This window comes from Egretta garzetta, unplaced genomic scaffold (genome assembly GCF_000687185.1).
Source record: "Egretta garzetta isolate BGI_Z169 unplaced genomic scaffold, ASM68718v1 scaffold561, whole genome shotgun sequence".
Taxonomy (NCBI): Eukaryota; Metazoa; Chordata; class Aves; order Pelecaniformes; family Ardeidae; genus Egretta; species Egretta garzetta.
In genome coordinates, this window is record NW_009258760.1 from 1,072,459 (window position 1) to 1,082,634 (window position 10,176).

The following is a 10,176-nucleotide window of genomic DNA, read 5'->3' on the forward strand; positions in this document are numbered from 1 at the left end:
AAATGAATTGCTCGCTTGCTGGATTTAGCAGCTTCCTGTTTTGGAAACCTGAGAGATCATCTCCAATTTCTGGTTGTTGTCAGCCTAGAAGAAGAGACTCCAAGGCTGCAAAGCCTCTGGTGAGGCAGCGCTGCATTTGCTAATTGTCTCTGCCGGACAATGCCATTTACACTGAGCACAAAACCACCTCTAACCTCCACTGACCAGCAAATCGTTGTATCCTTCTGAAACAGTACCCGGCGTGGCAAACTCGGGCTGTGCATGCCAGCTCCTCTCACAGGACAACAAAATAGAGGAATGTTTATTGCTGATTAATTTACAAACATCCCCGTTTCCAGGCCTAATTACTATATCGCAAGCAACTGCATTATAAAAAAGATGCCTGGCTTGTCATACATAATGTAATGAATCTTTTGCTTTGAGGACTGTGCTGTCCTTTGAAAGGCAATGAGCGCTGGGCACAGGACTGGGATCTGCCACAAGCAGGAAGGGTCTGGGCCCCAGGCTCTCAGGCTGGACTGGGGACTCTGGCTGTAGCACAGGGTAGGGGCAGGATTAAGGTTCAGAGGGGTCTTTGCAGTCGGGAGGCTGGCGAGGGGCTGCTTTACATTTGCTCCTGCTCTCACAGCCTGGGTTTTTTTGAATGTTTCCATCAGCAAAGCTGGTGAAGCTGGGGTTTGCCTCCATGAGAGCTTTTTGGCAAGGAAAATGTCTCCTATTTTACAGTTTTCATTGCTCTTTTGTTTTTTTTAGGACACGTCACAATGGTCGCCATTTTTGCTGGGTAAAATTCAGATGCTCTGTCTACCTGCTTCTCTTCCTCCACCAGCCAAATGATCATGGTGGCTACATTGGTTCTAAATGGGCTCAGATCTGAAAACAGAAGCTCTGCATGTTCAGGGGAATGACATGTAAGGGTTTTTTTCCTCCATAATTCAACACTTGCTTAACTCGGAGCACTGAGAAATCCTTTGGATCTTGCTCTTCAGTTGGTGGACCTGTGGGCACATTTTCATCTGCGAGATGTTGCTCTTTGTTTTGGAGCTGACATAGCAGAGGAAGCCGGCTTGACAGCCACGGCTCAGTTAAACGCTGCAGTGACTGCTAACAGCAACAGAATGAGCCAGTGACACCTAGGTCTACATTCTCTAACACACCAGTCTTTAAAGATCTGTAGGCTGTGTGCTTTTTTTTTTTTTCCTTGTTCCAAAGACTGGTTCAGGCACAGCTGACTGGGATGTGACATCTCCCAAGGGATGTGGTTAAAGACAAAGTCAACATTGCTGCTTTGGCGACTCCACAGAAACCTGACAGCCAGAGCCTGTTGTGGAAGTATCTGGGCAGCAGCGATGCTTCCTATCTCTTCCTTTGCTGTTTATGGGACTGCTAAATATCCGGGCTTCACACGAGGCAGGGATACACTGTATGTATCTGAGTTGGTTTTTCCCATTCTGCAGCAGAAAGACAGAAGCAGAGGTATGAATAAATTATTTAAAATTATATAAAATATATAGTAAATTATTAAAAATTGATAAATTATTCTTAATGACCTTTCAAGAGTATAGTGTCAAAATTACCACTGGTTCTCTGCAAGAGGACAAGTGATTCTGAATTAAGGGTGAGAGTACCCAAACTGTCTGGAGCTCCTCCCAGCAAAAGGAGGGGCAAAAAAGGCTTATTTCTTCCCATTTAAGCAGAAAGGGAATATTAAACACCTGTGTGATGTGGAGAGGAGAACAGGCAATGCACCGGCGTTAGGATAGAAGCAAAGACGAGCAGTCTCCCTCCGAGGGGACCCAACATTGAAATTCTCCCATTTTCGTTGGGGTTCACTTGCATGCCTCCACTTAGGCCCCTTCTCGGAGGGGCCATGGCAGCCTTCTCCCCCCCTCCGTCCCCACAGAAACCCCACACCCACTGTATCGTGGGAAAGAGGGGGAAAATGTCAGAGCTAGTATTTTGTTTGCTTCAATTTCCAGCTTTTAAGACTTTGTACTAACAGCTGAAGGACTTAATTCTGTTATTGCCGCAGAGGAACCTCGTTCTGCTTGAGTTACACGGAATACACTCGTAAACCAAAGTAGCCACAGTTATGAAGAAATGCTCTTCAAAAACGTTGTCCTTAATCTCATTTGAGTATGAAACTAAGGGGCTGGCTTTTTAAGAAGGCCCTCTTGAATCTTGCCCAAAAAGATGATTAATGTGTAAATGCAAAGAATGGTCTGGAAGCTCTTGAATGGAGACATTTTGTTTCCAAATAACCACAGGAGTAACTGTTTGTAGGAAAAAGATGATTAATGGCATTGTGGCCAAAATAAGGTGAGTCCCTAAACTTGACAGCACGGTACTGTGTACATATTACTTCACTGTTAAGAGTTTCTCACACTACCTTTGTTTATTTTTCCTGGAAGACACACAAGAAAAGCATGATGCTCGCTTAAATCTCCATAAATCCAAACATCTGAACCTACATTACTCCTTTTTCCTGGCTCCGTTCCTCTCTGAAAGCATGCTGCCTGCATGCTCGCTCTCGTTTTTTCCCATGAACTACAGGGTGTAGGCCAAAATACCCTTTGCGACTGGTAACTTGCTGGTCGCGCTAGGTTCCAGTTAATATAACAAATGGTTGTTTCATAATGCTTGAAGTATCTGTCATCTGCGGCGTGAATATATGAAAAGTCCTGAAATCGGCAGGAAATAATGAGGAGCCTTTTTTGTTTTCCACAGGGTCGCTTTTATTCATCTGGTGAAAACATCTTAGGACAACAAAAGTTAAGCCACATGGAAAACCGCTTCCAACAACTGCATTAACAGCATTCAAGTGGTGGGTAGGAAACGCTCGTACGTGCGAAAGCCGAGCACCTCCCCGTGTGCCAGCTCGGCAAGGTTCGTACTCGTATCATCACGGGCTGCTCCGCAACGCTGCCGTCTCCCGCCCCTGTCAGTGGTTTTAGCTACCGACTGCTGTGTGTTTCTGTGGGGGAACGAGCTGCATCTTTTTGCATCCAGTTACTTGGGAACCTGCCTTGGTCTGCTGGAGCTGACGGCGCGAGCCAAGTTCATTAAAGGCAAAGTCGGAGGAACCATCTCGGCAGCCGCTGGGTCAGCGGTTACCTCCCCTCCTGCCCACATCGCCGAACTGCTGGATGTTTCAGCTTCTCGTTTCTAAGAAAATAACTCTTTTATCTGCCCGTGCACTGATACCCTGCAGCACTGAGCAGCAGCTTTACATCAGGGAGACCGTCACCTGGAGCCAGGCTCAGGGAATGGCCAGGGGGTTGGTTACACCAGCACGAGCGAGGGGCTGCTGGTGAACAAGACCGTGCCACTGGTGGCATCAGCCACCTCGCCGGTGAGCGCAGGCAGCCGGGCAGTGCCGCTGGGCACCCAGACGGGCACCGCAGTTGTCCCCTTGGGCAGAAAGCAGCTCTCCTTAGCCCAGTGTGTGACATGCTGGGGGAGGGAGAGACGTCTCAGCCACACACACTCGTTGCGCAATTGTCAAACATGCCTCTAATACAATTCTGTCAGAGGCGATCATCGCTGCAGCGCGGTCGCTCTGGGAAGCCTTCCTCTCCTAGGCCCAATTGCAACTATCAAATCTCTCTTGGTTTGGCTGAAAAAAGACCACGGCAGTGATGTCTTTTCACTAAAAAAGATTGTTACCCACTCTGCTGCCATTAAAACGAAACACAAACTAGCCAAACTCTGTCTTCACCAAGGCCCTCTGAAAATGGAACGGTTTTTTGGATAAAATAACTGTAATTCGAACTGCAGCAGTCAGTGCTGTGCCTGCGTTGGTACCCAGCCAGTGAATTTTAAAGTAAACACCCTCCAGGACTGTTCTCCATTTGGATTTATTAGTCATTACCAAGAAAAGATAATTAGCACTTCTGAAGCGTTGTGATAATCAGTAGCATGAACTGTTACCAATAGAAACGGACCGGGGTACTTGTGCAGTGCAGGAACATGGCAGCGCCGTTGTACTCCCTGTACAGAACGAGTACACCGGTGGGCAGATCCTCAGCTGGAGGAAACGCTCATAAATACCAACAACTCCAGTGGAGCTAATGACAGTTTACATGGGGTAAGGCAGGGAGGGGGGGTTGTTCCCTGGCCTGTTGGGCTTCTCCTTCTGTTATCCTGGAGGCAAAGCCTTTTTTTTTACAATATACAAACCTTGTCGGTCAAAGGCAACGGCAAATACTACTCCTTTACTGCACAACAGAAAAATAGGAGCTAATTATTTTTATTCTGTATGCACCCTGCCAACACAAAGGAAAATAACCTTGTAGTGGAACAAGAGGAACACGGGTGTACCTGGATCCTTTAGGCAACGATGCCTTTTTTTTTTTCTCTTCCTCTTCCTAAACTAATGAGAAAACTCTGTTGGACTCAAGCCGGTGCTAAAACTCACAGAACTGGCATTTCACTTTTACTGTTCCCCAAACTTCTATTGCTTATGATCATCTGTAATAATCATACGAGGGACAGGATGTAAATCTTCTGTTCTTAGCCTCAAACCCTGAGCAGTAAGCATGCCAGGCTCCCTGCTATACGAAGAAGTCTTATTTACTGAGCCCAGGGAAGCAGGCCTATGACATTCATCAACGTTGCTCTCTAAATAAATACTACAATGCATAGGCTTGTCTGAAGTAGTTGTCTTTGTTTTTCTGTACCTGGAAGTATGAACAAAATCCATGCTGAAGAACAGAGGTAGCATGTGAGCTTGGGAAGGCTTCCCTTTTGGTGAGCACTAATAACAGCATAGCTAGAGGATCTACCCCCAAAATATGTGCAAGTCTGCAACAACCACCCTCTTTCCTGCACTGTGCAGAGCATTTCAGGCCAATATAACATGTCCCCAGCCAACAGGTGCTTCGTATCCTCTGGGAAGCATGCAGCAAATCTTGGGATTGAGTCCGGTGTGCATGCAAAGTCTGCAACTGCTGTAGGGGCTGTGGTGTGCTGTGCTGGTAGAGGGTACCTTGCCCATCTAATTCCTGTTGATGCTGATGGCACTTACTCGTGTACGTCCTCCTTGCCATGCCTGGAGCAGAGGCTCTTAGGGCTGCAATTCCAGTGCTGGTAACGCTCGTTAATGCACACGACGAAAACGGGACCACCCGGGCAGCACCCGACTGGCTGGCGCACGCAGGGTACTCAGGCACATTGGCATTGCTCCTAGGACGACGACTGCTGTGGCAAGTCTGACTGCTGCTGAGACAAAGTTCGCCTGATGGCAACAAATGTGCTGTGCTGGTGGCTGCTTACCAGCTACGCATGCAGAAGTAAATGGGCCTGTGAGTGTTTGCTTCTCAGCTGCTGCTGGGAAACAGGCACCTTCCTGCTGGGTGACCAACCAGCTCTGCTACAGACCTCTTAGAGGGGTTCCTCAGCCCCAGAGGCGGATGCATAGCTTGTGCTCAAATAGCTGTCTGGTACGCAGGTGTTGCTACAGCAGCGCTTTACAGAGATATGTTGCACAAAAAGCGGTGACATCGAACCAGACTGAACCATTTTTTTGTGTCTTACACGGAAAGCTCGCTCCCGCCCTGGGAACTGTGGAGCAGAACAAATATCAGAATATAACATCTATCTATATAAATCTACTTAAGTCTATGGTCAGATTGCATCTGACTGTGGAACAGGGTTTAAAACACCTGGGTAACAATTTACATATTATGTCAACAACAACATTCTCTGCCCCTTCCCTTCCCTTTCCCACCTGCAGCGCAGAGCAAGCCAACTTCGCAGCAGCCTTCCCAGCAAAATGGGTCTCTGCTGCATCTTTCTGTCTTCATGGAACTCATTTAATTCTGGTATTTTAACACCTACTCCTTCCTCTGCTGCTGGTGCTATTGCAAACGAGAAATGCGGCCGGGTAACACTGTCTCCTTGGAAACCTGCGTCTGGCCTAAAAAGCCCGGGTTTGGTGCATGTGTGGCACTGGAAAGCCAGAGACCTCATGGGCTGAGCACCTTTCAGGCTGGGCTGCTTTCCCTCCAGATCCCTCGGTGAACAGAGGAATAAGCTGGGCTATTGCACCAGCAAGATTTAATGGGAAAAAATATAATATATTGGCCTGGGAGTGCAACAGGCTGCTGAGAGAAACCTGAGGGCTGTGTGCTTCCGAGGGGAGGCAGGAGCTGACGCTGCCTGGGGGCAGGAGCTCTGCGATGGTGCGGTCCAGGAGCAGCACGCAGGGCCCACCACTCAATTAGCCTGCAGATTTCCACAGAATTGTAAACAACGCCGACTTCAAGTCTGCTGCCAGAGCCTCTGGCTCTTTTAAGAAGTAACCTCTACTCATTTATTGCCCGAGGACATTATTATTTCCGGAATGAACTAGTTGTGGATCACAATACTGGGCAGAATCGTAGTACAAAGTGTGTTTTAGTGCAAACCTACTTACAAACTAGTCACAAATCTTCTTTGGACAGAAACGGGCACAGAGCCCGAACCTTTTGTGTAGAAAAGTGCCTGCAGCTCATTTCTGCATCATCTTCATCTTGGGACTGGTCTGGATGGGGATGGCTCTCGTGTGTCGTGTGACAGCACGGTCCAGCTCCGCCTCACTGCCGAGGCCCCAGGGAGGTCAAGCACAGCTACGGAGCAGCTTAGCAGGGGGTGCGCCCCCTGCCCCGGCCCTGGGGGGGCTGCGCCGATTAAGAGGTCTTCAGGTGGCTCTGAAGAGATCACTCTTACATCCGATATGGTACACCAAATGATCCCACTCTGCCGAAGGCTCAAGTCCGTACCTCTCATGTGAAATTTCTACAGACAATCCCAAGATTTGGTTTTAAGAAAGAAGTAGTTCGTATATACACATACTGCCTTCAGCATACTTTCCCTTAAAATACTGCTGCCACCCTTCATATCATGAAAAGACAGCTATGGAAATGCTTTGCACCAGGAATGGTAATGCAGTAAAGCACAGAGTTCAGTCACTATATACTGGTAATCGCTATATTCCTCACTAAAAGTGATGCAATAGGTGATTAATAAGAATGAAGCTCAAAGTTTATAATTAGCTACTTCATGTAAGCCCTTTCAATAAATAGGTAATTGGAGACACATATTTACAGGCTTTTAATACTAGTTCAAGTGCGAACTGATTTGGTCTTTCAGCTTTTGTGAATCATACTGCAATAGCAGCTTTTAAAAAAAAATTTATTTTTAATTTAAATTGGTCTAGGCAAACGCCACACTAAATATAGTGAGCATATGCAGTACATAAGAGCCAGGCAGGAAAAAGGATTATCAAAATAGCTGAAATAATTTTGTAAACGGCGTATACTGCATGTCTATATGGGTTTAATTGTCATTCCTATCCTGCCAGATCTGCGTGGAGGCAGCCGCATGCTTAAGCACAACTTGGTCAAGTTACTTGGTGCATTTACTCCTGTTTAGAGCAGGTTGGGGCTTTAATTCAGGGCTTGGGGTTTTTATCTTTAATAAAAATTGAAAGGTGCAAGTGCTTAGAACAGCTGTACCCTAGCATGATCTATTCTACAGACAGTCACCTTGAACCAGCACTTTGGAATAAGCCTTCCTATTAACTTGAACAGGGCGTGAGCCAGGCACCTGTGAAGAAAAAGGCATTCTCTGTTTCTGCCTGTTGCAAATCCTTCTACAGTTAGGCTTGCCTCAGCTACGTGTGTAGACCTGAGCCCCATCCTGGAATGATTTTACCCAGTTCCAGGTTACAATGGCACTTTTCTGTTGGGCTTTTTCTTTATTTGTTTGGTTTTGGTGTCTGTCCATGGAATGAAGGTCCTTAGATGCAGGGCAAAGCTTCAGAGCTCCCTGGGTATGACAGTGAATGGGATGACAGGGCTGCTGGATTCCAGGTCCAGAGCGGTGAGGAAGCATTCGATGGCTGCTTCGTTTTTCCCCTGAGCTTGTAAGACCTCTCCAAGGCTGTTCCAGGCCTTATGACTGGTGGTCTGGATCCGGATGGCATCTCTGAGGACTTTCTGGGCCAGGTCCCTCCGCCCAAGTCTGCTCAGCACCAGGCCCTGCCAAGAAAGAAGTGACGAGCAGTTAACAATGGCACGAAACAGAGGAAGAAAGGGAGTCCCCCCGAGCCCCCAGCAAGCTGGGCAGGGGTGCGAGTGCGGGCGCAGGAGTCCTACGGGGGGGATCTCCACCTGTTTCTGGAGAAGAGTATTGATCAGCTGTTCAGCTCTGCTTTTCTTGATTGTGATGTGCAATTTAAATAAACAACTGTGAAAATTTTTTTTTTTAAGCAGAGGCTGATTTGGCTCTGCAAGTGCTCCTGCTGCGTCTTACTGGGAGAACGTATACCGGTGCAACATAGAGAAAGGCTACAGGCCCTTTAAAGCATCCTTCTCTCCTTGAGTAGGTTACACTGGCTTCTAGTCCCCAGGAAAATATACTACAGGTTCAACTACACTGAGTATCTAAATAAGGCTTGCATATCTGCAACATCCAGCTGGGGCTGAGATGAAGTCTCTCAGCTCTTACACTTTGACCATATAGAAAGACTTTTCCTCTTGACCAGTGGGGCTAGAAGGAGGTGGCCTCCTCCCAGCCTTCTAGGGGCAGGTGGTATGTAACAGCACGTGGCCCTCTGTCCTCCTGCTATTTGCACTCCCATGTAGATCCTAAGGCAGTGGGGGGGGGAGGAGAAGGATGGAGGAACCTTGTTTAAAAAGCTGTCCTTAGGGTAAGAAAAGACACAAGTGGGTGTAACCATCTGGAAGGAACAGGAGGGGGAGGATGAAAGAAGTGGTAGGAAGAACATGTTTTCCTATAGGGCTCACATGGATGCATCTGAACCCACAAAGCATCTCATGAGCCAGACTCCCTTTTAATTATACAGCAGCCAGCCCCACCGAGCCCAGATGCTTACGTGGGCTTTGCAGGCCACAGGGCATCAGTGGCGTTTTTCTGCTTCCTCCTGAAGGCGCATACACCAGGATGAGCCTCCCACGGGTCACCTCCAGGTGTGACCTGGGGAAGAGGCAGCCAAGGCTTCCATCTCGCCTGCCAAGCTCTGCATGGCCTCCGCCTGCACTCACCCGCGGAAATGCTGGAAAGCGAGATGACCGCCTGACTTCATGCCTTTCCTGGGGCTAGGTAGTATGTGGATGCAGTCATACGTAGGAGGAAAAGCATTAGCTTCACCTTCAATGAGTCCAATTGCCTTTAGTTGATACGAAAAGACATAAGAAACCTGAAATCTCTTGCAACCAGAACCCAGGTAAATTTCTGATGAAAGAACGGTGATGCTTTTGGAAGTAGTGAAGATCTTGCCTTTGTTTTGTTTTGCTTGTTTTTCCAAAAGTGCTGTTAGAAGCAGGGTGCCCCAGCGTGACTAAGACCCTATAGCCAGTGACAGTGCCAATACCTACAGAAACACATTACTTTGCTTGAGAGAAAAATTAAGAAACACCCATGTAAGCAAGTAACGGCAGTACTGTGAAAAGCTCCACTGCCTCTTTCCTGTCCATAACCTTGACCTGAAGAATCAACTCAGTATCAAATCTGACCATCTGAATATGCAGCGGGGATGCTTTTTCTTTAGGTTTCTCTCTCTCTGTTGGAAAATAGGGAGGCAATGGGGCCTAATCCTACCATCCCCTTGCGAGCAGGCACTGGTGGCACAGAGGTACCCCGATGGGAGAGGCTGGTTCCTTTGGAGGTAGCTGCCTGGAGATGACTGCAGGCACGTAATGACAGACTGGAAGGAATTTGTGCAACTATAATTTGAGTCACCCGCTTGACAGGGATAATGAGGCACAGAAAGGGCAAGTAGCATGGCCACGGCAAATCTGCTGCCGAGCCAAGAATAGACGGGAGCTATCTCAGCTCAAGTTTGTCCTCAACCACAAAACCACTCTTCCTAAAAACTCTTCCCATTGCGGTGACCAAGCAGAGCCAATTGGGCTCTCTGGTGGCCGGGGACCCATCGCTGTCCTCACCCCGACACGAAACGGCACCAAACCCCTTGACGGTCCCAGGGGGCTGCTGGCCCTGGAGGCACAGGGGCCAGGGAGCCGGTGCAGCTGCTGCCTGTCATCCCTCTCCAACGAGGAGGGGAATTCCCTCCCCGGCTGACATCTCGCGCCTCTCAACAATGCTGCAGTGAAATCCACCTCATCGTAAACCCCTCGTGCGGCCCAGCTCCCTCGGCTGCCCCAGCACCCT

At 48.2% G+C, this 10,176-nt stretch overlaps 1 protein-coding gene across 1 annotated transcript in view; it reads right to left on the bottom strand.

The window, feature by feature from the left end:
* Nucleotides 1-2,733: 2,733 nt before the first annotated feature.
* LOC104135639 (tetratricopeptide repeat protein 7A-like) overlaps nucleotides 2,734-10,176 on the bottom strand; it is a gene marked incomplete at its 5' end in the record, with an annotated part of 105,363 nt that continues 97,920 nt past the window's right edge. Inside the window, one exon of the mRNA XM_009649311.2 lies at nucleotides 2,734-8,021. Coding sequence (XP_009647606.1) covers nucleotides 7,800-8,021 — 222 coding nt within the window. The remainder of the gene's footprint in view (nucleotides 8,022-10,176) is intronic.